The following is a 27350-nucleotide window of genomic DNA, read 5'->3' as shown; positions in this document are numbered from 1 at the left end:
CTTACCCTCAGGACTATTAGCCCCTTGAGGTCAGGAGTCTGCTTTGCAGCTCCAAGTGCTTGGTTCATAGTAGGCCATTGGTAAAGACTCTGAATTTCACTGTTCCTTTTCATTACTCAGAGTGATGTTTTCCTGCTGCCCTTCTGTTCCTCCTTCTTGCCCTTCAATTTCTCTTTGCTCTCCTTTCCTTTAGATTCAACTTCTGGTTGAATCTGACCTGTCACTCAGAGGTCTCCATTCCACCCTGTTTTCTGTAAATTTGCAGATAAGGGTTTTGCATCAAGAAGCCTATTTAACCCCAACAGTGGAGTTGGTATATGCCACATAAGTGTACAGGATAGTTCTTACTGGCATGTTGCAGTAAGGTAGCCTGAGGCTTACGGCCTTTTAGTCTATCCCTAGATACCTGGGAGAATTTTTACATTCTTTTGCCTTACGTGGCAGACTACCCCTGGTGCTATCAGAGTAACTGGAGTTTTTTCCTTAAATCACTTCATACTATTTGCAATAATAAGTATTCAAAGGGCTCTTTGGGAGGCAGCAGATCTATGTATAGGTTTTCTACATAAATGAAGCTTTTTAAAGAGTTTTTCCAAATAATTCTCTGCAAATATGTCAAGCTGTTACTGTATATAAGGCATGGTATACTACTTTCAGTTGAATAATTTATTGAATAAAATATCCTTTTAAAAGAGCGTACTAGCTAACTGGGAAACACTGTATCTAGCTGTAACTCAAGTCAAGTCTAAAAATTGGTATAATAGCATTATAAGCAACAATATGACAAGATAATGAGACATTTCTTTTTTTTTTTTTATAGATTTTTATTTATTTATTTGACAGAGAGAGAGATAGCGAGAGCAGGAACACAAGCAGGGAGAGTGGGAGAGGGAGAAGCAGGCTTCCTGCCGAGCAGGGAGCCCGATGTGGGACTCGATCCCAGGACCCTGGGATCATGACCTGAGCCGAAGGCAGACGCTTAACGACTGAGCCACCCAGGCGCCCGATAATGAGACACTTCATAAAATCATACACAGTTGAAGTTGAAAGGAAGCATCAAGTCATTTTGAAGTAGGGTGGTGGAAAAAAACAAACAAACCTGGCTTGGCTAGGGTGGCTTGGGATTAAAATAGTGGTTCTCAACCTTTGGTGTGCATTAGAATCACCTGAAGACTTTAAAACCCAGATTTTAGGGGGTGCCTGGCTGGCTCAGTCGGTAGAGCATGCAACTCTTGATCTCTGGGTCATGAGTTCAAGCCATGTTGGGCGTGGTGCTTATCACAATTAAAAAACAAAACCATACTGTGGGGGGCCCCACCTCCAGAGTTTCTGATTTAGTGGGTCCAGAGTGGGCCTGGGAATTTGTATTTCTAACAAATTCTCTGATGATGCTGATGCATCTAATCCAGGGACAACAACACTGAGAACTTCAACTGGATTTGAAAGTTGAGAAGTTAGAGTCGTAAACTGTCAAAGAATTTATTCCAAAAAAGTATAAAAGTGTGTGTTATATACCAGGATAGGAAAGCTCTGGAAAGATAGATTCCAAACTGTAATAGTAGTCACTACTCATGGAAGTAGGATTTAGGGGGTTGGAGAATTCACTTTGTATTCTATACGTTTCTATCTTAGTTTTGTATTAAAAAGGGAAGAAAAGTAAGAGTCCTTTTTGAAGATATAAATATTTATGGATTTAAAAAGAGCTTGCTGAAGTGATCTAGTGTCATACAATAAACATTTTTAGACTGTATGCCAGATGCTACTAGGTTCTGGAAATACAAAACCTTTGCTAAAGCTTGCAGTCTGGTCATGGAAATGGGCAGATAACAGTTCTACATAGTGTCCTGTGAGCTTCCTAAGGATAAGGGTCTAGCTCTGTGCATGGCAGATGATAGGCATTTGGTAAATGATGAGTGAGTGAGCAAATGCAGGCAAGAAGTGAGGATAGAAAGAGAAAGAAAGGGCAAATGGGAGATTCTGGAAGAAAAATTGGCAAGCCTGAACAGGGATGATAAAAGGAAAAGGTGTGTCAAGGACTTCCAGATCCAAAGATTGATAACATTTTGATTGGGTTTACCGCAGAACTGAGTGTCAAGTTGTCTATTCTGAAAGACCTTTTTAAATCAAGTCCCCTCTCCCCTTTTTAAGAGACATAATAATAGCACACAAAAACTTAACCTAGATTGAGGGTATTTACCAGATTTCAGGGGTTTTTTTGGTAAATGAAATTTTTTATTCTTAACCACAATGCTAATTTTATTGTATTTATAATATTTATCTACAATTTTGCCATCAGTTGTTCTTTTATTAATTGGAAATTAACTAAGACATACGGAGGATGTCTTAAATGCCATGCAGAAATGGGTGGTATTGTATCTTCATCTTATTTCTTCAGTGAAGGGATGGTACAATTCTGTCATGTTTTCCATAGCACCTCAGAGAGTTTGACATATTCTCAGTCCTAAGTAAATACCCATTGTTGATGGCTAAATGGGGTGTACTTTGGAGGAAATGTGGCTCACTGCATTCTGAGTTGACATATATAAACACTAATTACATTACCAAACAGCATGTGCTATTATACTTGGTAAAGAACATATGATATGGAGTAGGTGTTTTCCCCAGCTTTTTGTTTAGAGTTTGTACTTTTTATCTTCCTCAGAGATTTAATATAGAAAATGAAAATTCATTTCCCAAGTAAATGAGTGGCTTCCCCCAGGCTTTGGCTACATTATTTGACTATAGTCCCCTCACCACTTAAAAATGTCCACAGTCTAGTTTGAGGTTTATCAAGTTTATCAAGTATAAATTTCTGATACAGCCATTCTTTATACTTTATTTTATTACCTCTTATTTTGTTTTTTGTTGTTACAGGTTTTGCAGTATCTTTTTAAAGATAACGCTGTTTCAGGCCTGGGGCCATAGTTACTGTGTTGTAGGAACTGTGAGTTTGATAGCCTAAACCCTCATTAATGCAATAAATCAGGATAAGGGAAATTGTATGGAGCTCATAAAAACTGTATGAAGTTGCTTCCTATTTATAATGATATCTTAAGTTTAGAAGTCTTGTCAGCTTTTCATTTAATTGGTAATTGTCATATGGTAATCTTCCTACAAATATCATTTGCTTTCAAAACAGACATAGTTTATTAAAAATGACAGTTTTGGGTGCCTGGGTGGCTCAGTCGTTAAGCGTCTGCCGCTCAGGTCATGATCCCAGGGTCCTGGGATCAAGCCCGCATCAGGCTCCCTGCTCGGCGGGAGGCCTGCTTCTCCCTCTCCCACTCCGCCTGCTTGTGTTCCCTCTCTCGCTGTGTCTCTCTCTGTCAAATAAATAAATAAAATCTTTAAAAAAAAAAATGACAGTTTTATCCTTACAGTGCTTGTACATTTTTAAGCCTGCACTTTCAACTTATGGATAAAAGTTGAATACTTTTTTAAATTACGAGATTTTAGCTCAGAAGCCATTTTATGTGAAACCATAATACTTGGCAGATAGAGCAGAAGAGGGGAATCAGGCTACTGTCTCTTTATTTCTACAGTTGAGAAAGCTCTGGAGACAGGTCCTCTCCTGCCACTTTTTTTTTTTTTTTTTTTTTTAAGATTTATTTATTTGACAGAAACACAGCGAGAGAGGGAACACAATCGGGGGAGTGGGAGAGGGAGAAGCAGGCTTCCTGCTGAGCAGGGAGCATGATGTGGGGGCTCGATCCCAGGACCCTGGGATCATGACCTGAGCCACCCAGGCGCCCTGCCTCCTGCCATTCTTCAACTTTTGTAGATACCGCTTCTTTTGAGTCTTTGTGTTGGGACATAGTTTTAACAGGGTGTTAACTAAAATATAACTGGGTGATTAGATCGGGTAGGATAGATTGCTTTTCGGATACATCCAGGGTGCAGGGCTCTCCTATTAAGGTAATAATGATCATAATACCTCAACTTTGTATGGTGCTTTTTCGTTTTCAGAATTCTTTGGTCATTAAAATCCTGGTAAACTCCGGTAGCCAAACCTGAAAAAATAAGCAGAATTAATGATTAGCTGGCATCAAGTGGAAAAGTTGGTTATAGAGGCGTGCCCAAGCTCTAGATGCGGATGTTCAAGTTCAGTTTCTTCATCTGTAAAGTGGGGGAAGGTTATAGTACCTATCTTATAAATGGGTTGGGAAATAAAATGAAACAATGAATGGTTAAAGTGCTTATCGTGTTACCTGGTTCAGTGTATTAGGTTCGTATGAGTATTGAGTTACCACATCTTACAGCCCTTGTTTGTCCTTTATCTCTACTCAGGCTGTCTTTTTTTTTTTTTTTTTTTTTAAGATTTTATTTATTTATTTGACAGAGAGAGACAGCGAGAGAGGGAATACAAGTGGGAGGGGGAGTGGGAGAGGGAGAAGCAGGCTCTCCGAGGAGCAGGGAGCCCAGTGCGGGGCTCGATCCCAGGACCCTGAGACCATGACCTGAGCCGAAGGCAGCCTCTTAACGACTGAGCCACCCAGGGGCCCCTCTACTCAGGCTGTCTTAAAGAACGAATTGTTTTCAGGGATTCTGTCTTATAGCTGATGGGAATCCAGATCCCATCCCAAGAGCATGTAATAGAGCCTTGCCAGGAGTAGTTTTCCTGGTATCCTGAGTTGTATCCTTCAAGAGTGGAAGACAGAGGGAAGTGCTTCTGCTTCTAGAGTTACTTTAGTATGACCACTGTGTTAGAGCTTCAGATGGTTGGTGGGTGTCTGGGATTAAAAGAAGGCCCCTAGATAGGCGTTGCTGTGTTCTGGTAGTTATCTGTACCAGTACCCTGGAATGAATAGGATGATTATACAGCTCAGGCTCAGATTCCCAGCTTAGCAGTCTCTGCAAACCTGTTTACCACCTGCTGCCATGCCAGAATTAAGGAGTGACACACAACAGGAAGGTGGGCCTGTTGTAGGGGGTGCTGCTGTTTTCCTTTGAGAAAAATGCAGGGTGTGCAGATGGCCCTTCCAGGGCTGAGGACCAGCACGGGTGTTTCTGTTAGAATGAAGGTCTATGAGCATGCTTTAGCAGCTGCCTTTGATCACTTCCCTCCCCTCCCCAACCTTTGCTTATGTGATAGCACCTCTGAGGGTATTTCTTCTGGTGGGGAGTAACCCAGACTTCCCTTTAGGTAGTAAAAAGGTCAGTGAGCTGTGTTTTAAACATTGTTTCTTCCGTGTTGCTGGGTGGCTTGGCTTGTTTTTCTGGCTTTCTGGAGAGTCTCCTGAGACCCTTTCCTAAGGGCCCCCAGGAGACAGCAATGAAACTAACATCCATTACCCTAGACACTAAAGGGGGTGCTTAAGTCAATAGTTTTATGATTAGATTAATTCAGGCTTTAACCCTGGCAAAACTTAAGAGCCAAGTCATCAAATAATTGTGCTTCTTATAGAGTGAGTATGGAATTTTGCCCAGTGCTCTGCGATATCTTTCAGAGCCTGGAATAGGAATCCAGGTGCCACTCCCAGCCCCACACCCAGTTGGTCGTGTGAATTTAGGCAAATCACTTAAATTTCTAAGCCTGTTTTCTCATCTGAGGATGAAGGCCTGACTCTAGACCATTGGTTCTCAGCCCTGGCTGCATACAGAATCACCCATAGGACTTTTTTTTTTTTTTTTTAATTATTAGAGTTCGCAAGCAGGGGGAGAAGCAGAGGGAAAGAGAATCTGAAGCAGACTCCACGCTCAGTGCGGAGCCCGACACAGGGCCGAATCCCACAAATGCAAGATCATGACTTGAGCCAAAACTAAGAGTCAGATGCTTAACTGAGCCACCCAGGCGCCCCTCCTCCCCCCATGGAACTTTAAAAACAATACTTGGTGCTTTCCCTTGCCCGATTAAATTGTATCTTTAGGGTTGGAGCCTGGGTATTGATGTTCCTCAAAGCTTCTCAAGTCTTTCTGATGTGTAGCTAAGAGAACAGCTGGACAAGATGACCACATTTTAAACAACTGTGTCATTCTGTTCTTCAGGAACCTTTACTGTCCACACAGTAAAGTCTAATTCATGTGTTCTGACCAGCCCTGTCTTCTTTCCAGCCACATGGTTCTTGTCTCCTGGATGTTCACATTTCTTTCTTTCCCAACCTGATGTGCTCACATGGAATGTCCTTTCTTTCCCATTCAGCTGTACAAAACCTATCCATTCAAGGCCCATCATTGTTACTTCCTTTGGGATCACCCCAGTCCTTGCTCATTTCTCCTCTGCACTGGTTCCAAACTTCATTTAGCTCTAAATGCAGTGAACACTAGATGCAACGTTAAGACATGATACTCAAGCACTATTATTCCTCCTGGGGACATGGGACAGATGGAAATACCACTGGTTTGATTTGTATGCTGTTAAAACATCTGTGGATATCTTGTATTGTTGGCTGTCTCATTATGTGTGTATATCTTGTAACTATCAGTTGATGGATAGCTATCTATGACCTGACTCCAATGGGCATTTTTTTTTTAAGATTTTATTTATTTGACAGAGCGCGAGCACACAAGCAGAGGGAGCGGCAGAGGCAGAGGGAGAAGCAGGCTCCCTGCAGAGCAGGGGGAGCCCAATGTGGGACTTGATCCCAGGACCCCTTCAACTGAGCCACCCAGGCACCCTCCAATGGGCATTTTTAGCTTTATCTCTTACTCCTAATAGGAAACTATTTTTGCCAAACTGGGACATTTTCCGGCAGACCTGTGCTTTCTCATTTTCTTGCTTTTAAGTTCTCCTCCCTTTCTGGAATTTCTTTTTTTTATCCTTCTCTCATCCTCATCTGTAGGAATTTAATCCCTCCTTCAAGGTCCAGTTCAAATATTACCTCCTCCATGAAACTTTTTTTCAGCACCCACAGCCTGCATTAACCGACCTTTGCCCTAAAGCTCCATAACCTGTAGAGCAGTGGTTCTCAAGTTGGGGCAGTTTTGCCCCCCAGAGGACACTTGGCAACATCTGGAGACATTTTTGATTGTCACAGTGGTTTGAGGAGGGTGCTACTAACATCTAGCGGGTAGAGGCCAGAAATGCTGCTAAATATCCCACAACGTGCAAGGACAGTCCCCCACAACAAAGAGTTATCAGGCCCAAATGTCAGTGGTGCTGAGGTTGAGAAACTAACCGCCTTAGAATTTGTCCCGTTCACAGGCTTATGTTTATACTGCTTTGAACTGTAGTGATTTGTTTATGGACTTAATCTCCCTTACTCAGTGGACTTAATGGTTGAAGATGAATTCAGTCCCAAACCTGTGCTTTCTTGTTAACTTCATAGGGTTTAATCCTACACCTCTGGCCTGATCCTAACTTCTCAGTGTAATTTAGGGCCAGAGATGAAAAGAGGTCTTCAGGGGCTCCTGGGTGACTCCGTCGTTAAGCGTCTGCCTTTGCCTCAGGTCATGATCCCAGGGTCCTGGGATCGAGCCCCGAGCCTCGCATCGGGCTCCCTGCTCAGCAGGGAGCCTGCTTCTCCCTCTCCCTCTGCCTGCTGTTTCCCCTGCTCGTGCTCTCTCTCTCTTTCTGTCAAATAAATAAAATTTAAAAAAAAATATTAAAAAAAAAGAGGTATTCGGGATGCCTGGGTGGCTCAGATGGTTAAGCGTCTGCCTTCGGCTCAGGTCATGATCCCAGGGTCCTGGGATCGAGCCCCACATCGGGCTCCCTGCTCAGCAGGGAGCATGCTTCTCCCTCTCTCTGCCTGCCGCTCCCCCTGCTTGTATTCTCTCTGTCAAAAAAAAAAAAAAAGAGGTCTTCATCGTGGGGTGGATGCAGTGAGGCAGTCAGCTAAATTTCTCTCCTTTTCACCCTCCAGGTCTCTCATCTGTAGTAACCTGGGAGGCAGTGTGATACAGGGACTATAGAGCATAGAGGGAGCATTCGGGGTCCGAAGACAGTTGGGATTCGATTCAAGCTGTTGCATGTATTAGTTGTGTGGTGTTGCGCAGTCCATTTCCCCTCTTTCAGCCTCCGAGTCCTCATCTGTGTCCTAGAGATGATGCCAGTGTGCCAGGGTTGTATTTCACAGTGCCATCCTGATAATCCAACAAGATGTTAGATGTAAAGGTGCTTTGTAACTGTGAGGTGCTATAATAATTACTCATTCAGACAGTGGTTTATATGTAAAAAGAGAGGATGTGAGTCAGCTTGCTGTGGAAGCACCACTGTCTACCTTCTCACTTCCTGCAGCTTTTTAGCCATAACTACTTCAGCACCAGCTGACCCCTTCCAGCTCATTCTCCTCAGTAAGCCTCCTTTGTTTGTTGCCTTCATTCTGTTTTGGTTGCCTGTCTGCAGTCTTGCCAAAACCAAAGTGATTAACTTTGCCCTTAGAATACAAACTAGTGGGCGCCTAGGTGGCTCAGTTGGTTGAGCGACTGCCTTCGGCTCAGGTCATGATCCCGGAGTCCTGGGATCGAGTCCCGCATCGGGCTCCTGGCTCGGCGGGGAGCCTGCTTCTCCCTCTGACCCTATCCTCTCTCATGCTGTTTCTCTCTCTCTCTCAAATAAATAAATAAATAAAATCTTAAAAAAAAAAAAAAAAGAATACAAACTAGTGACCTGGTGTCAGTACATCCTGGCAAAGCCTGGCGAAGGCCAGACAAATTACTGTGGTCATGGGGCAAGCTACAAAACAAGACAGCATGCAGTTTAGCCAATACTATGTGTAGTCCGTTATTATGTTTTTCAAGTAACAAAGCAATGTTTTTTAAGCACTGGAAATCTTAGTGAGTTTTCTCTGACTAAATAGACACAGTGCAGGGTGAGATAAAAGCCTGAGAGCCTCATGCCCCTGCAATCAGGCCAGGTGCACCTTTCTGCTGATTTGCTGAGTGACCTTCAGTTAGTTGTTGAACCTCATCAAGTTGGTAATGGGGGTGTGGATCTCCGAAGATTGTAGTAAGAACTGAAGAGTTGGGGGATGGAGCACTCGCTCTGGGGAATAATGTAAAGTACTACATTAAAGGGAACTTCTGGGTTACAGAATGTCAGTCCTGTCAGGAGCCAAAAAGGCCATCCTACCCAGTCTCTTCCCTTGACTGATGAAGAAGCTGAAGCCTGGAAAGGGAAAATACTTGGCCCAGTGCCACTCAACTAAGTAGGGGCCCACCTAGGTCCAGAGTTCACATTTGATGTGTTTATGGGCTCTTTCCCAAACTGGAAGAACATGGGCATCCATTCTTTCTGAGTGAACAAAGTTTGCACTATATTGTTGGACTTTAAACTGTGTTCTGCAGAACCCTAGCAGTCTCGTCACCACTTCAGCCAGAGCCCCTACACTTTTCTCTGTTTCCTTTTTCAGAGTTGTGATGCAAAATTTAAGTTCATAGTCTTGATGATCTTTAAACGCCCTCTCAGTGCTGTCTCTGAGTATCAGAGAACACTGGTGTCTCTCCTGGTCATCCTGGAAACATTTTTGCTTGCATTTCAGTTCAGAAATATCAGTTTCTGTATTTCTACAAAGTCATATACAAAGTCATGGGCTTTTTAGCATGGAGAACTGAACCTCATTTTCCCTAGATTTTCACTGTCAAAAGATAACAGTCCTTTCTCAGTCCTGATCCGCCCCCCAACATTGGAATTTTCCTCCTCTTCCATATAAATCTCCCTTCTCCCCATGACTTCTTTGACATCATATTTTTGCTTTTCTTCCTGTATCTCTGAGCATTTTTTCCTTTGTGTCTTACTGGTTCCGCTTGCTTGCTTGCTTTTTTAAGATTTTTTTATTTGAGAGAGAGAAAGAGAGCCTGCACACTGGAGTTGGGTGCGGGGGAAGGAGAGGAGCAAGAGAGAGCGGCAGAGAATCTCAAGCAGAATCTGCACTGAGTACAGAGCCCAGTGCTGGGCTTGATCTCGTGACCCTGAGATCATGATCTGGACTGAAACCCAAGAGTTGGATTCTTAACTGACTGAGCCACCCAGACGCCCCCTGGTTCTGCTTTCTTTCCCATCACTAAATTTTCTTTCAGAAGAGCCCAGGGCCTGCATCTCCTCCTCATCTCTAGTTTGGTAAGCGCCTGTGGATTTTCCTCATTAATTCACTCCTGCCTATGCTCAGGTCTCTTGGAGGCCCAAATATTAACTTTGAATCAACATTGATTTTTTTTCATCAATTTCTCTGTTATTGCTTCTCAGCTCCCCCACTGCACCACTATTCTTTATCCTTCTAATCGAAAACCTTGGCAAAATCTGACTCTTTTCTGACCGTATGCTATTTTTACCAGCTTTGTACCCAGATGTCCCTTTTTCTTTCTGTGATTCCAGTAGCGTTATCACACTTGTCACCTTTCAGCTAGGATTTCTGTAGCAAACTACTAAACTCTTCTCTTTCTCTAGTATTTTCCCTTCTAGTTGGTCTCAGTTGTTGAATCTTTTTAAAATCCCATTTAATTTACTGAAATCCTTTTGGGAATAGGCAGGATGAAATTAGATAAATAGAGTCTTTTTCTCCCCCATCCTCATCTCTGTTAAGGATTTTTGCTGATAATCAAGCCTTTCAGTTACTCACCTCCTCAACTTAGATGTTCTCTCCTCGTCAGCTGATTAGGTCACATGTTGGAGGGTCATCATTCCAAACTGATTGGCTAAGATCCTAAACAAGGTCCCCAGGTGTTGTCTGTACATTGAGGTTTGAGGCACACTGTTCTCATAACAAACAAGAAATAGCTCTTGTTTCAGCTCAAGTAATAGCTGGAATTTTATTTCTCTTATCCCTCCTCATTCTATCTTCGCCTTGTCTTCAGCTACTACTGAGATAGTGAAGAGTCTTGTCCTGATACGGTGACTCAAACCTTCAGTCTGGCTTCCAAGTCAGTGGTGGTGTAGGATTGCTCTAGGCTTCTACTACCTTTACTTCAAGGAGGTGCCCCTGTGGGTGTAGAGGAAGAAATTTGCCCAGGGTCCTACAACCAGCACATGGGGCCTGGCGTAGACATATGATAGTGGGGAAAGCAAAGGTTTTTACATTCTTGCTCTATTACTTACATGGATGGGAGATACTAGAAGAGTTACTTAACTTCTCTAAGCCTAAATTTATCATCTCTAAACTAAGAAATGGAAATATCTGCCTGAGAAGATTGTTAGGAGGATTAAACGTAGTGTACTTAGAGTATAATTCCTGGCACAGAATAGGAATTACACTTTTTCCCTTTCACTCTCTAGCCATTTGGTACCAGGTTCACTGCCTCAGTTTGAGGATGGATGGTTTTAACTTGTTAGCCCTCCCTCTGCCTCCTACAACTGGGAAAGAGGATGAACATTTTGTTATCTACTGCAGTTTATAAAATCCCTACCAGCTTTATAAGTATATTTGGAGCCCTGGGGCGCCTGGGTGGCTCAGTCGGTTAGGCGTCCAACTCTTGATCTCAGCTCAGGTCTTTTTTTTTGTCTTATTTTTTAAAGATTTTATTTATTTATTTGACAGAGAGAGGCACAGCGAGAGAGGGAACACAAGCAGGGGGAGTGGGAGAGGGAGAAGCAGGCTTCCTGCGGAGCAGGGAGCCCGATGCGGGGCTCGATCCCAGGACCCTGGGATCATGACCTGAGCCGAAGGCAGACGCTTAACGACTGAGCCACCAGGCGCCCCTCTGCTCAGGTCTTGATCTCAGGGTTGTGAGTTTAAACTCCACGTTGTGTTCCACGCTGGGCATGGAGTCTACTTAAAAAAAAAAAAAAAAAGGAATATTAGTAGCCCTTATTACCAGGATGGGATCTGGCAGCCCTGTCATTTCTGCAGATGAGGGAACTACAGGCCTTAAAGATCCCCAGGAGGGAGCCAATCTGTGTAGCTGAGAGATCTGGAGATGGAGATTTCCACCATGTGATCTTAGTTTTCTTATAGGTGTTATAAAATTCCGTATTGGCAAGGGATTGGGACAATGAGAACTGAGCAAAAGTTGAGTCTCTGGAGGAATGCAGTAGGTCCCCTATAACATGGAAGGTAAACATCTACTGTCTTGTTGCCAGTTCCCAAGTCATACTGGAACAGTTCACTGTCCTGCATTGTCTGCATTGGACCCAGCTGATAGGGACAGGCTTCTCATTTAATTTGTGCCCTTGTTTAAGTGTTTCTCCTGGCACAAACATTACATTTTTCTTCATCTTTAAAAAATGCATGGGAACACTAGGTGAATGCCAGTCACTTTGGAACTGAGGGCACCTCTGGCTTTCTTCTGGCCCTGAGGAACCTTTTTTTTTTTTTTAAAGATTTTATTTGCGAGAGAGAGAATGAGAGACAGCATGAGAGGGAGGAGGGTCAGAGGGAGAAGCAGACTCCCTGCTGAGCAGGGATCCCGATGTGGGACTCGATCCCGGGACTCCAGGATCGTAACCTGAGCTGAAGGCAGTCGCTTAACCAGCTGAGCCGCCCAGGCGCCCGGCCCTGAGGAACCTTGACACATCTCTCTACCCGGAGTTACATTTGAGTAATTAACATCTTGAAGGGTCCTGCTTTCAAGTGAGTGAATTAAAGTAGGGAATAAAGTGGGTAGATTGGAAAATAATTTCAGGAAATCACCACTTTACATGGAAAAAAGAACAAGTGGAAATAGACTAAAATGTTAACAGTGGTTGTCTTTAGGTGGAAGGACTGTGAGTAAAATATCTTTTCATTATTCTGTGATTTCACTTTTTTTTTTTTTTATAAGAGACTCTTCTGGTTTTTCTTTTAAAGATTTTATTTATTTGTTTGACAGAGAGCACAAGCAGGGGGAACGGCAGGCAGAGGGAGAGGGAAAAGCAGGCTCCCCACCAAGTAGGGAGCCCGATGCGGGGCTCGATCCCAGGACCCTGGGATCATGACCTGGGCCGAAGGCAGACCCCAACCAACTGAGCCACCCAGGTGCCCCTGATTTCACATTTTCTAAAGTGAACACGTACTATCTTTATAATAGGAAAAAATTTTAAAATTGCCATTTTAAATTACTGATAAGCAGTGACATCCAAATGAAAAGTAGCCACAGTTTATAGTGTGATTAATAAACACATAACAAGGGATGCCCGGGTGGCTAAGTTGGTTAAGCATCAGACTCTTGGTTTCAGCTCAGGTTGCAATCTCAGGGTCATGAGATGGAGCCCCTGAGTGGGGCTCTGAACTCAGCATGAAGTCTGCTTGAGATTCCCTTTCCCTCTCCCTGCCCATACTGCTTGTGCATGCGCTTTCTCTCTCTCTCAAAATAAATAAATAAATCTTTAAAAATAAAAATAAACACACAACGAGTATAGATCCCAGTTAGGCCAATATATTGGGTTAATTGGGTCAAAGTGGTATTGTAAAAGAGAATTGCAAATGCCAGCTGAGATTTGTGATGAAAGATTCAAGCCACCTCATCCCCTTATGAAATGTACGTGGTAGGGGTGCCTGGGTGGCTCAGTCGGTTAAGTGTCTGCCTTCAGCTCAGGTCATGGTCTCAGGGTCCTGGGATCAAGTCCCGCGGCCTCCTTGCTCAGCAGGGAGCCTGCTTCTCCCTCTGCCTGCTGCTCCCCCTGCTTGTGCTCTCCCTCTCTGTCAAGTAAATAAATAAAATCTTTTTTTAAAAAAAGAAATGTACGGGGCGCCTGGGTGGCTCTGTCATTAAGTGTCTGCCTTCGGCTCAGTCATGATCCCAGGGTCCTGGGATCGAGCCCCGGGTCGGGCTCCCGGCTCCGCCGGAAACCTGCTTCTCCCTCTCCCACTCCCCCTGCTTGTGTTCCCTCTCCCGCTGTGTCTCTGTCAAATAAATAAAATCCTTAAAAAAAAAGAAAAAAGAAATGTACGTGGTATAGAAACAAAACAAAAATTCAGCTTCTGGTCATGCAGTAGCTCAATTAAGTTTATAGGTTGCCTGGGAGCTGAGAAAAAGAACCATGTTCTATTGGAGGTTAAATATCATCAAGCTTGTGCTCTGTTAAGTGGCACAGATGTTTGGGATGCTTGTGATTGGCCTGTGGGGTCCATAGTTTGAGGAGTGTTCCTGACTGGCATCCTCTGGGTTCTTAGAAGGAATGATAAAAGGGCCTTTGTTAGTCTGTTCTAAAGTAGTCACAGTTGGAAGCAGAATTTATTTTGATGTATTGGTCAGTAATCGCTAAAAGGTAGCCTAGACTACATACTCTCTCCATAGCTAAGTAAATCAAAGCCATGTAATCCTATGTCTGGAGGAAAAAACAGAAAAATGAATTAATACAGTAGGCTAATATTTTATGAAGGCTTTTGTGATTCTCACAATCAAAAGTAATTATTCCTTCTTTGAACTATTATGCCCCTTCTATTTACTTCTCATTTTGTAGTTAGTTTTATAGATAGCTGTCATCTCTACTCTAGTCCTGGAAAGCAGGGACTTTTTTTTATCTTCCATAATGCTTTGCACACTGGGTACTCAGTAAGTGGTAATAACTACATCCCCAACTCACTGAATTAGCATTTTTCTGGACTGATGAGTTCATGGCCAAGGCAGAGGGGAGGAAGCCTGGGGCTTTAAAGTCTGGATGGAAATACTGGCAATATCCAATATTTGCAGCCTTTCCCCATGACTCCCTGTCCAGTGGGATGGAGTAAGGATTTATGACTCATTACCCTGTCTCCTCCTCTCCAACTACTTTCTTCTCCTAGAAGTGTTTTCCTGTCCTCTCTGTCTCTGTGTTAGTTATTTTTTGCTATATAAGAAATCACTCCAAAACAGAATAATTATTACTATTCATACTTTCCGTGGGTCAGGAATTCAGGTGGTGGCTTGGTAGGGTGGTTCAGGCTTAGGGTCTCCAATGTGGTTGCAGTCAGATATCTCTGGGGCTGCAGTCATCTGAAGTCTTGACTGGGGCTGGAAGATCCATGTGCAAGGTAGCTCACTCACATGGCTCACGGGTTGGTACTGGCAAGATGGTTCCTCTTGGCATGGGCCTCCCCAGAGGACTGTGTGAATGTCCTCACAATACCATAGCTGGCTTCCCCCAGAACTAATGAATGAAGACTGTAATGTCTTGAAGCAGAAGCTATGCCATTTATGACGCAGCCTCAGAAGCCATATATTGCTGCCTCTGCCATATTTTATTATGTTACACACCATCCCTGATTTATTTGGATTGGAGACTACATGACTGCAAATATCAGGAGTCAAGGATCATTGGGTTGTTTGGAGGCCCATCTTGGAAGCTGGCTCTCATACTCTCCATCCACTGTTCTGATTCCCTAAGTGAAGGCTGATGAGTTTAGCCTTGGTTCATCTGCCCCTTAATTCTCATTTCTTAGTCAGGGCCTCATCCTAGCATTAGCCTTCAATTTTTGTTTCCCTCTTAATCCATCCCCCAAACTGTTGTTTCCTGAAGCATAGCATTGAGTGTGTTGTTCTCTTAGTTATACATCTTCAGTAACTAAACTGGACACTCCAGAAGGGCAAAGACTATTGTATTATCTGTTGCTACAAAGAAAAAAAGAAAGTACTACCACAAACTTACTGACTTAAAACAAGACACAACACACATTTATTATCTGACAATATCTGGGGGTTGGGAATCTGGCATGGGTTGACCCGGGTCCTCTGCAAGTCTGCAGTGAAGGTGTTGGTCAGGGCTGTTTTCTCATCTGACGTTTCGATTGGGGAGTGATCCACTTCCAGGCTCATATGGTTGTTGGCAGCAATCAGTTTTTACAAGTTAGACTGAGGGTCTTAGTTTCTTAACTTTTTTGGCTGGAGGCTGTCCTCAGTTCCTTGCCATGTGGCCCTCTCACAACATGCCAGCTTCTTCAAATCTAGCAAAGGAAAGTGTGTTTTTCAGCAAGACAGATGTTAAAATATTATATAATATCATCATGTACAGGTACTCCTGTACATACCATCAGTAGCCATTTTGGTTACAAGCAAGCCAGGGGTCTCACCCACCCTCAGTGGTGGGGAGGGGGATAATGGAAGGGTGTGAATAGGAGGCAGAGATCATTTTAAAGTCTGTCTGCCATGACTGTTTAGTTTCCTTTGTCTTCAGCATCCTGAGCAGTGCATGACATATACTAAGCTCTAGTATTTGAATGAATGGACATAGTGTGACTATTATGTTTTCAGCTTCAAGTTTAAGCCTCTTTCTTTACTTCGTTTTCTTCTGTTTCAGAGTTACTGATTTATTCTTGAGAATCCTCTACTCTCATCTATCCTCATGGATGAACTTCAGGATGTTCAACTCACAGAGATCAAACCACTTCTAAATGATAAGGTAAAGACTACACTGTTTTCACTAAACTATGTATGTCTTTTCTTCTGTGATTAGTTCATTTTCTCTATTTTCTGAATAGTAACTAATTCAAAACATACTCAGCTTTTCTATGGAGGAAATACTTTAAAAAATATGTTTCTTAACACTCTGATGTCTTTCCTTCCTTTTTTCTTTCCTCCTACTTTTGTTTCCATGGGCCAGATCCAGTCAAGTTATTCTTGAGATTTTTCCTGTTTTACTGATAGAGACGTTAAAGGAAAAAATAATATGACAGAGTTAGGATGAGAGAAAGGTTTCACTTAGAACCCAAGTGTCTTGACTTTCTGTTTCTATAAGGAGAATGAACATCCATGGCTGGTGATGTATATAGGCTGCAACACTTTCCCTAAAGTTTGTCAAGTCTGTGATGTAACCTTTCTGTCAGCTTTGAGGTTTTCATCGGGATGTGTGGATATCGATAATACGCCCCATTTTTATGTTAGTATTAGAGAACAGTGAGCCGCATAGTTCACAGCCACCAGGATTCAGGGAGTAGAGTGGTGTGATGGTAGGAGTTACCAAAAAGCTAAGACCTCTCTCCTGTCCCTCCCCATTCAGTAAATGTGCCTGAAATTCCCTCTTTTCTACCCTTTGCTTTTCGTTTATTGTCATTGCCCCTATTAAAATACTCTTATAGCTTGGTGTGAATGAGCCTGTGGCATTCTTCCCTGAGAAAAGTATTGATAAAAAGTAAGAGTAAAGATGGATGAGGTTGGGATGGGGGTACTACACCAGAAGATACTGTTGCCCTTATCTTTTTTTGCCCAAAGGCGCATCTATAACTTTTGGGGCTTTTGACTTAACTGTGTATTTATTAATTTGCTATTGAATCCTGCCAGTCTTATTTTCATTCCTGTGACCTCATCTCTCCACGTACATTCCCACCCTTTCCTTTTATCCTGCACTAGTTTTTGCTTTCTCCCTTGTCAAGCTGCACACACTTTTTTAAGCCCCCATTTGGTTTTTCCTGCTGCTTTTCCTCATGTTTTCAGAAAACCCTCTCCTTCTTTATTGTCTTTGGTGCATGTGAAGGGCTGTCCCCAAAATGATGTGCCACGAGGAGGAAGGAAATAAAATCTGCATCTGTAGAGCTTATGTATAGCCACAGAAATGAATAGTTACAGGTGGGAGTAAGCAGTTTAGCTTCAGGAAGGTAGTAATCCATCCTAAACCTGTCTGATCATCAGAATCAGCTGGGTAATTGTTTAAAAATACAGAATATTGGGCGCCTGGGTGGCTCAGTTGGTTAAGCGACTGCCTTCAGCTCAGGTCATGATCCTGGAGTCTCTGGGTCGAGTCCCGCATCGGGCTCCCTGCTCGGCAGGGAGTCTGCTTCTCCCTCTGACCCTCCCCCCTCTCATGTGCTCTCTCTCATTCTCTCTCTCTCAAATAAATAAATAAAATCTTTAAAAATACAGAATATTGGGTCCCACTGTAGACCAACTAAATTGGAATGTGAGGGGAGGGGGACAGGTACACACATATCTTTCTGTGATCAGTGGTCCTCAACTTGAGCTGCTTTTTGGAATTACTTGGGGAGATTTAAAAATCACCAGCGATTTTTTTGGTTCTCCAAAAAGTTTCTGACTAAATTGGTCTGGGGTATGGTTGAGCTTTTTTAAAAAATTCCGAAGTTGAGAACCATGCCTCAAGTGACTGGTTAGTCATTGTTGGAAACCCGTGACCTGATATTTGAGGACTGGGGCACAAATAGGAGGAGGATCCTTCCTAGATCCTGGAAATTCACAGGATGCCTGAGTAGGCCTACATGAAAGAGCTGCAGGAGTTAATTGACCGCGTATCTCATAGAAAAGACAGCTGGAAAAGGAAAGATTGAATGAATGTGATGATAGAAAAGCAGTGAATTAACTCCTGGGTCCTCCTTTCTGAGGCCACAGTGATGCCTTGGCTGCGTCTGAAGTGTGCCCAAGTGCTGTGGATGGAATTTGTGCACCTCTCCTCTCCCCACACTCACATGTTGAAGCCCTCACCCCCTATGTGACTATATTGGAGATAGGGCCCTTAGGAGGTGATTAAGGTTAAAGTAAGTCATAGGGTGGAATCCAATAGAATTGGTGGCCTTGTAAGAGGAAGAGAGATCTCGCTCTCTCACACTCTGCCCCTTCCCGCCCGCCCCCCCCGCCATGTGAGGACACAGCAAGGTGGTAGCCGTCTGCAAGCCAGGAAGAGAGCTCTCACCAGAAACCAAACCCTGCTGGAATCTTGATCTTGGACTTCCAGCCTCCAGAACAGAAAATAAATTTCTCTTGTTTAAGCCTCTCAGGCATCCCAAGCAGTCTAAGACACCAAGCAATCAATATCTCACTTCCTAACATCTGTTAGCTCCTCTTTGATAGGCCTGTGCTGTTCCTGCCCACTTCCCACGCTCCCTCTCTCTCCCTGAGACATGTTCCTATCCCCTCACTATTCGTGAGAGCTCCCCTGCTCCAGCCCAGCTTTGGAGAAGATTGGCAAGAGGCCCTCTTTGGATGATGGCATTCTCAAACAAAGAGTTCCACCCCCTATAAGTCCCCCTGCCCCACTACATGAGTGTTTCTGTCTTTGCCCAGCAAGTGTGTGCTTCTGCATTTATTGTGAAAGGTATGATGGTAATGCCCTTCATCAGTTATTTTATTTGATCCCCCCAGTACCCTGGTGGTAATAGGGAGCACAGATCAGTTTGTTCCCATACTGCTGGTGAGAAAGCTAAGGATGAGAAAGGTGAAGTAGCTTACTCAGATTGAGTATCAGAGAATGCTTGCTGTGGGGCAGGACTTCTCAGTCTTGGCACTGTTAATGTTTTGGGCTGGATGATTGTTGTGGGGGACCGTTGTGCATGTTGTAGGATGTTTAGCAGCATCCTGGGTCTCTATCCACTAGATGCCAGCATCTCTCAGTGGTGATAACCAAAAATGTCTCCAGACATGGTCAAATGCCCCCTGGGGGCAGAGTCTCCCATTTGAGAACCACTACTATAGGGGATAGGCCTCCAGATTTGCATAGGCGTAGAAGTCTTGAAGTTTTTTGTTTGGGAGGGGTTTTTTTGGCCTAGCCTACTATTATTTATATTTATTAAGCACTCTGATATGCCAGCTGTTACCTTCTCTCTTTTAAATCAAAAGAGTATCCCTTTGAAGTACATAGTATTATTCCTAACTTAGAAGATGAAAATCTGACTGAAAAACTGACTTGCCCAGTCAGTATGTGGCAGAGTCAGGACTGAAACCGGGTCTGTCCTATCCTAATCCCTTAGGCCTTTCCACTGTGCTGACCCCATCACCTCTGTGGCTTGCCCTGTCTCTTTAAGGAAAAGTCTAGAAACGTGTATCAGTTCACTTCATCTTTTTGTCCATTCTTATAGATATACTCTTATCCAGAAGGCATCACCATACCCTTCCAGGCTTCAGGGAGCTGGAGGAAGTCTAGACCCAACCTGTTATGGAGAGATTTGTCCTGAGATGACTATAAGGAAGCATTCTCAAAATAGCTTTAAGCAAGGCTTATGTTAACTCATCTCTTGTCATTTGTTGGTACTTTTCCCATTTAATTTTAGTGTGCTTGTAATTTTGTCTGTGGCTCAGATTTGTGAAGAAGTGGGTAATCTTGCCATGCTTCTTTTGGCTCCAGTGATGAAAAGATGCAACTGCCAGCACTTATCTTTGTTTTGGGGGGCAGAAATTGTACAGACATATGAACTGATTTTTTTTTAAATAACATTTAGCTATTTTTAGTGCATTTTCACAAGTATTATATTCTCCTTAAATCTCCCAACCTGCTATGGAATAAGTAGTTAAAGGTTTTAACTACTTAAAATGGAATATCTTAACTCCATTTTACAGGTAAGGCTGAGAGAAGGTTATATGACTTACCCAAAGTTAGTGTCCAGTAAGGTGGTGAAGCCAAGACTAGTACCCAAATCTGTTTACTTCAACTCAGATCAGGGGGTTTAGGCCTCTTCCCACCATCTACCGCCTCTTGGAGCTGGTTATTCCAGCTTCCTCAACCACCAGACCTTGTAACAAGCAAGAGAGTTAACCAGTTAGTGCTTCCTTTTCCCTGACCTCAACTACATTAAAATATGTGCCAGAAAAGACTAGCAGAAAAATACGAAAGCATTAACGATAGCAGCTATTTGTCAATAGAGAGATGATGGATGATTATAATTTTCCTTATACTTCTCTACAATGAGCATGTACCTTCCTTTTTGTAATTAGAAAACCAGAAAAAGGAACGCCTGGGTGGCTCTAGTCGGTTAAGCGTCTGCCTTCAGCTTAGGTCATGATCCCGGTGCTGGGATCAAGGCCCACATTGGGCTCCCTGCTCAGTAGGGAGTCTGCTTGTCTCCCTCTCCCTCTGCCTGCGGCTCTGCCTGCTTGTGCTCTCTCTCTGTCAAATAAATAAATAAAATCTTAAAAAAAAAAAAAGAAAGAAAGAAAGAAGAAAACCAGAAAAAAAGGATTTGGTATGGTACAAAAATACTGAGCCTAGTGAAAGCCAAAGGGCAGCCTTGAGGAAACAAGTAGAAGGCCCCCGTTGGCTTCTGTGAAATTGAGGAAATATCAAGGAGGGGAGTAACTATTTAGTGGGGAGAATAGAAACAAGTTATTTACTTCTTTCTGGTTGTTAAAATAGAAAGTGAGATAGACCCTACTGCAGTTTAAGTTTTCCGTCTCTACTAGTGACTGGAAATATAAGCAGAGGAGAGAGGAGGGAGAAGCCGTGCATTTTTATAACTTTCAGGACAGCAGAGACAGCCAAAAGGGTTAGTGCCAAGGCTTTTTTTTTTTATTTTAAAAAGTTATTGACATTTTCATTAAAGAATATTATTTCTGAAGTGCTACATCTACTATGCACTGGAGGGTGGGTATCCCTTAATGTGCTAAGAAGTAATCGTCACATGTTATAAGAAATGACCCAGATGGGACTGGAGCAGGAAGTGAGTTCCTGAGCAAGTAATGCTGCCACTGTGACAGAACACTGTCAACCAGCTACAAGATCAGCAGGAGATGGTGGAAGAAGCCTTAGCCACAGGATGCCTAAGGCGTTTTTAGTGCAGGGGGTCAGTGACACATGTTATTAGCCTGATAGTATGTTACTTTAGAGGAGAAGTTATTTTGGAGTTGAAATTGTACCTTTTCAGCAGTCTGCAGATGATTATCTGATTGTAGATAGTTGTATCCAAGTATCTGACCTCTTTACAAATTTCCTTATGAAGTCTGTTTCTTAATTAGTATTTTTCGAAGGTAATAATATAGATGCTTTAAATATGTATACACATATGCCCACATAAACACTTGCATATATATAATTTTTAATCTGGATTATCAGCTTGAACAGATGCCTACTTAAAAACAGTTTAATGATGATTGTAAAACATTGATTTATTAATCTGTGTTAATTGATTATATTAATCTTTATTAACAAAGAAAAACAGTATTTTCCAGGCTTATCTATACAGTTCATCTTTCCACTTTCTCTTGGTAAGGATTATTGTCTTTTGTTACTAAAAATGCCATATTTTATTCTTTGACATTTTTTTTTCAAATCAGCTTGTTTCTAAAATTTTTACTGTTGTAACAATTCTTTCTCCCTACTTTAGTTCCTAGCATATCAATTGCATGTAACTTTGGTATTCATTTCTTAACTCAAATTGACTGTCTCTATTTTGAGATGCTTATAACCTTTGCAAAATGATGTTTACTGCATTTACTAAGTACCAGGACTGGGAGTAGAGTGATAAATCAGACACAGGTCCCCGACCCCACTTCAAGTTCACAGAAGAGGTAGATTTACCCCAGATCTCTTCCTGTTGGTAGTTGATTCTAAGGTCTTACACATCTTGCCTTTCTTTATATCTGTTGTTTTCTGTCTTTTGAAACTATATATGCCTCTTGACTAGATCTCATGTTGGGAAACTACATTTTTCTTCTCCCTAGCAATTACTTATTTTTTTATATCCCCCCCACCCCCTTATTTTCATACTTCTCTTCATTCATTGATCTATTCTTAGTTGCTTCTTGCTTATTCTCCAGGCTTGTATTTGAGAGAATGACTTCTTTTTAATTTACCTTCTTGAGCTGCTTCATTTACCTTCTACATTTGGCTCTGAGGCTACACCAGAAAATACTCCCCTTGGCTGGCTTCTACCTTAACTGTAACTTACAGTAATGATGTATCTTTTTTCTTGACTTACTCTTTTTTCTGTCTTTCCCCAAATTATTCTATTATTTTAATTTCTTTCTTGAATCTCTTTCTGCTAATTAAGTCTGCTTAGTGCAAGAATCTCTCTGAACATGGAATTACTGGTATCTTCAAAATGGACAGAAAGAAAAAAGAAAACACGCAGAACTTGAAACTTCTAGAAGTTTTGTTAGAGTGTAACCATGTACCTCAAATATCAAAGATAGATAAGTGGCCAGGGAATTCTTTCTCCTTCTAGGATACACCCAGTGAGTAGTATTGAATTTTTAATGAGTTCAGAGAATATGGTTTCAGTTTACCACAGTTGAGTGGGGACCAGCTAATGATCTCCATTCAGACACTCTGGATGCCAAATACTGTCAGACAGACCTGTTCATATCCTTTCTCTAAGATGATCACTCAGGAAGCTTGAAGCCATTCTCTAAGACCCGTCTGGCATGTCTTTAAAACAACAACAGCAAGGGCGCCTGGGTGGGTCAGTTGGTTAAGCGTCTGACTCTTGATCTCAGCTCAGGGCTTGGTGTTAGGGTTGTGAGTTCAAGTCCTGCGTTGGGTTCCACGCTGGGCGTGGAACCTACTTAAAAAAAAAAAAATTTAAAACAACAATAAGTGTTACACTGAGGAATGTATAGAATTGTTGAATCACTACATTGTATACCTGAAGCTAATGTAACACTGTACATTAATTATACTAGAATTAAAGTAAACAAGTGTTAGATAGTCTTCATCCAGTTATTAGTACCTTTTTTCTGGGAGTCTAGCTGTGTATGTGTGATAAAGAACATATAGTTGTTTTTTGCTAGATGCTTAACAAAGAAGAGTGGCTTTGATTTCTGGAGAGAATTGCCTCTTTCTGCTTTTGGTGTTTCAGAGGCTTTGTGCTCATCTCAGGCTTTAGGAACTCACAGAATGCCTCATGACTGTGATCATGTGGTTGTGAGGAAGGGAATTCATGCATATACGGACCTCTGCTTCTCAAATAGCTCATCAGAATTTGTGTCTCTGTGTTCCATGACCAAGATTTTACTTCAGTCTAGAGTGATTTTCTCTAATCTTTCTAAATAATCTCTAAAGGAACCTCTGGAAGCCCTGTAAGATCGAAGTCCTAATATGATCTGTTTTTACATCATTATACATTATTTCCTCAAAAGATTAAGTGAATCTTTAAATCTTATATTACAAAATACCAAGTTACATATTTTTGGTACCATACCAGATCTTTTTTTTCTAGTTTTCTAGTTACAAAAAGGGAAGTACTCGCTCATTGTAGAGAAGTATAAGGAAAATTATAATCATCCATCATCTCTCTATTGAGAAATAGCTGCTATTGTTAATGTTTTGGTATTTTTCTGCTAGTCTTTGTGGTGCATATTCATGTAGTTGAGGTCAAAATGTAAAGACTATTTGTATCCTAATTTATTTTCACTAAATGACCATGTCCTACTGAAACCATCTACCCTAGTCCATGAGAGGGCCCTTCTTTTTGCTTCTCATAGTCTAACTAGAAATTAAACACAGTGACTTCTCTGAAAGAGTTCTCAGGTATTGTGTGAGACTAGTGGGAGACGTGGAACACGATGATCCTTTTGCCGATGGCAGCATTCTTTGGAGATGTGCTGCATGGTCCCATCTGCATGGTGACTTGTCTTTCCATGCTGTGACTGCATCAGACTTTATTTTGTGAACTTGGTTTCATGCCAGGAATAATACTTCAGACTAGCAGTCTCTACGACTCTCCTGTTCTCAGTGCCACCTCTTCTCTCTGTGATTGGTAATCTGTTGTGGCTTTACTGCCACTTTTAGAGAAACAAGGGTGTGCTCATCCATAGCCTTATTCTTTCAGAATCTTTCTATATCTGCACTGCCCAATAATACAATAGCTACTAACCACATGTGTCTATTGAGCACTTGAAATGTGAGTAATGTGAGAAACTGGATTTTTTTTTTTTTTTTTTTAAGATTTTCTTTATTTGCCAGCGAGAGAGAGGGGGAGAGTACAAGCAGGGGGAGTGGCAGGCAGAGGGAGAAGCAGACTCCCAAGGAGCCTGATGTGGGACTCGATCCCAGGACCCTGAGTTCATGACCTGAGCCGAAGGCAGACGCTTAACCATCTGAGCCACCCAGGTGCTCCTGGATTTTTTGTTTTAATAAATTTTAGTTGACACATGTAGCTAAATGGCTACCGTAGTGCATAGTGCCACTCTATATCATCTCAGCTGGTTCTGCTAGTTACTTTTATGGAGAGGACAGCTTATATCTTTAGGGTGTGTGTGTGTGTGTGTGTGTGTGTGTGTGTGTGTGTGTTTTACACCCTGGGCTGTGTTTTTTTAACATCCCTGTTTTGTCCTGCCGGGAGTGTAGAGGGTGGACACAGAACTGTTTCTTTCTTTCCTTTCTTCTTCTTCTTCTTTTTTTTTTAAGATTTATTTATTTATCCTAGATGCAGGGAGGGGCAGAGGGAGAGGGAGAGCCTTAAGCAGACTCCACCCTGAGCACGGAGCCCAACACAGAGCTTGATATCACAACCCCAAGATCATGACCTAAGCTAAACCAAGAGTTGACTGCCCAGTCAGTTGCGCCACCCAGGCCCCCGGATACAGAACTGTTTCTAAGAGGATCTTCTGGAAGGGGTATGGGACTGCTCTGCACTCCTTTGGGATCAGATATCTAGATCCTGTCTGGAGGGGCAGCTTTTGGGAAGGTGCTTAGTAGCAGTTCTACTGGAAGCCATTCTAGACAGAATAGAATATGTTATGATAACATGGTTTCTAAATAATGAAAGGTTTTTTTCCAGGGGAGGGGCATTTACTTTATGAAAGATCAAGTCAGACTGTTTTTTTCCCTCTAAAACACATCATTCATTATTCTTTTTATATACTCTTAGGTCATATTTTTTTGCAACTCTGGTATCTGAAATGCTACAAAAATGCATTTGAGTCATTGCATTGATTTTTTTTTTTTAATCAAACATTACTATGATATAATCTCTTTTTAGAAGCTTGGTGAATTCTTCTTGGATCTTTTGACTATGTTCTACTTTTTAAATGACTCAGTGACTTGTCCTTTTTCCTATCAGCAATTTCACAGGATGCAACAGATATGGCAGTGCATTAGGAATCTGGTTTTGTCTGTCTTTCCCTCTTTCAGTGACAGTGCCTTTTTCCCTTATTAAATTTATGACTCTTCCGGGACACCTGGGTGGCTCAGTCGGTTAAACATATGCTTTCGGCTCAGGTCATGATCCCAGTGTCCTGGGATCAAGTCCTGCATCGGGCTCCTTGCTCAGCAGGAAGCCTGCTTCTCCCTTTGCTGGCCACTCCCCCTACTTGTGCTCTCTCTCTCTCTAACAAATAAATTTTAAAAATCTTAAAAAATTTTTTTACAAGTCTTCCATTTCTCATCCATCTGTATCTTTGTTCTCCTCTTGATCCTTTAATTCCTGGTTCTGGGCACCCTGGCTCCTGCCCTCCTTTGCTCCTCTCAGGGTTGGCCTTCAACCCCGTTTTTTCCAGGTACTTCCTAGGTGAGTTGTGAGTGTGCTCTAAGACTCTGATCCATGTTTTACCCTCTTTCTGCAAGTTCTCATTGCTCTCTTTAGGTAGGGAAGCAGGAAGTACAAACTTTACTGGGCAACCGGGCTCCTTTCCTTTATCTTCACACAAAGCCTGCCAAAGTGTAATCTCACCTTCTACTAACATGTTAGGAGCCCACCCTGCCTCTGAAGCCTTGTGATGAGAACCATTTTAGTTTTATGGCAACCAAGAGGCTGCACGTGCACTGCTTGCTCTGTGAACTGAACTTGCTGCACATTTGGGGAAGCCACATGGGGAAACTGACTGTGTTTTCTGCCTTCTGTTGACAGACTGGTACACGAAACTTCCAGGACTTTGACTGTCAGGTAAGGACTGTACAAGCACCAAAGGGGGGCTATGTACAGGATCTCTGCAGTGCTTCCCTCCCTGTCCTGGTGGCCTGTAGAAGTGGATCTCTCTTCATAGCTAATCATAACTCCTTCATGTTCTTTTGGTCATTAGATCAAGTTTATTTAAAATGATTTGCTGTCGTATTCAAAAATTGCCTGCCAGGTGCCTGTTTTATGGTTGTAGGTTACTGGGTTGAACTGTCATTTTGTGATTAAGATCTCCTCTCCTCAAATGATATTGGAAACCTCAGTCACAGGTGTTAAATGGAGGGTTGTCACTTCGCTGCAGAGAAGGTGGGGGAGGGGCAGTTTGGAGGGGAGACTTATCAACAAAATCTTTTTCTTACCTTTTTTTTAAGTTTTATTTATTTAAGTAATCTCTACACCCAATGTGGGGCTCGAACTCGTGACCCCAAGATCAAGAGTCGCATGCTTCTTTGACTGAGCCAGTCAGGTGTCCCAACAAAATCTTTTTCTAAAAGAAAAAGACAAATTAAGCATTATTAATACAAAATGCAGATTTCCTTTGGCTTTATGCTTGTAGATGCAAAATTCAGTTTGACTCATTAGTATTTAATTAAATGATATTGTTCTTCCTAGTTGGTTTTGCCTTTATCTGTGTTGCCAATTTGAAAATCAATGAAATGAACCAGCATCTCTCCATCTACCTACTTTATCTATTGACTGGCCCTGAAAGAAACGGGAGGAAGGAGTGAGTACATGGAAATGAGAACCTTATAACCATGCAGCCTGACTGTCCTACTTTGGGGATGGATATCATAGTAGTGGCTATTAGAAGCAACATGAAGTAGGGGCGCCTGGGTAGCTCAGTTGGTTAAGCTACTGCCTTCAGCTCAGGTCATGATCCTGGAGTCCTGGGATCGAGTCCCATGTCGGGCTCCCTGCTCAGCAGGGAGTCTGCTTCTCCCTCTGACCCTCCTCCATCTCATGCTCTCTCTCTCTCTCTCATTCTCTCTCTCAAACAAATAAATAAAATCTTTAAAAAAAGAAGCAACATGA

At 42.4% G+C, this 27350-nt stretch overlaps 1 protein-coding gene and 1 long non-coding RNA gene across 5 annotated transcripts in view; one reads left to right on the top strand and one right to left on the bottom strand.

Moving 5' to 3' along the window:
* Positions 1-27350, top strand: part of NDRG3 (NDRG family member 3) — a 75334-nt gene that overhangs the window by 1668 nt on the left and 46316 nt on the right. For 3 of the 4 annotated variants that reach the window (XM_064573131.1, XM_045885725.3, XM_064573130.1), the window contains exons 2-3: positions 16067-16168; positions 26271-26306. In XM_064573131.1, the coding sequence (XP_064429201.1) occupies positions 16112-16168; positions 26271-26306 (93 nt within the window). In that variant the 5' untranslated portion in view covers positions 16067-16111. The remainder of the gene's footprint in view (positions 1-16066; positions 16169-26270; positions 26307-27350) is intronic. The other variant, XM_045885726.3, reaches the window with a different exon arrangement.
* The window catches only part of LOC135361807 (uncharacterized), a 76387-nt gene continuing 52361 nt past the window's right edge, over positions 3325-27350 (bottom strand). Inside the window, exons 2-3 of the long non-coding RNA XR_010405832.1 lie at positions 26678-26805; positions 3325-4010 (exon numbers count right to left, since the gene is read on the bottom strand). This is a non-coding gene — a long non-coding RNA (uncharacterized LOC135361807). The remainder of the gene's footprint in view (positions 4011-26677; positions 26806-27350) is intronic.

This window comes from Mirounga angustirostris, unplaced genomic scaffold, assembly GCF_029215605.1.
Source record: "Mirounga angustirostris isolate CCGP_5_RB_7025 unplaced genomic scaffold, mMirAng1.0.hap1 SCAF_10, whole genome shotgun sequence".
In the NCBI taxonomy this organism is placed as follows: Eukaryota; Metazoa; Chordata; class Mammalia; order Carnivora; family Phocidae; genus Mirounga; species Mirounga angustirostris.
The sequence above is the reverse complement of the archived record's forward strand: the minus strand, read 5'-3'. Positions and strand labels throughout refer to the sequence as shown.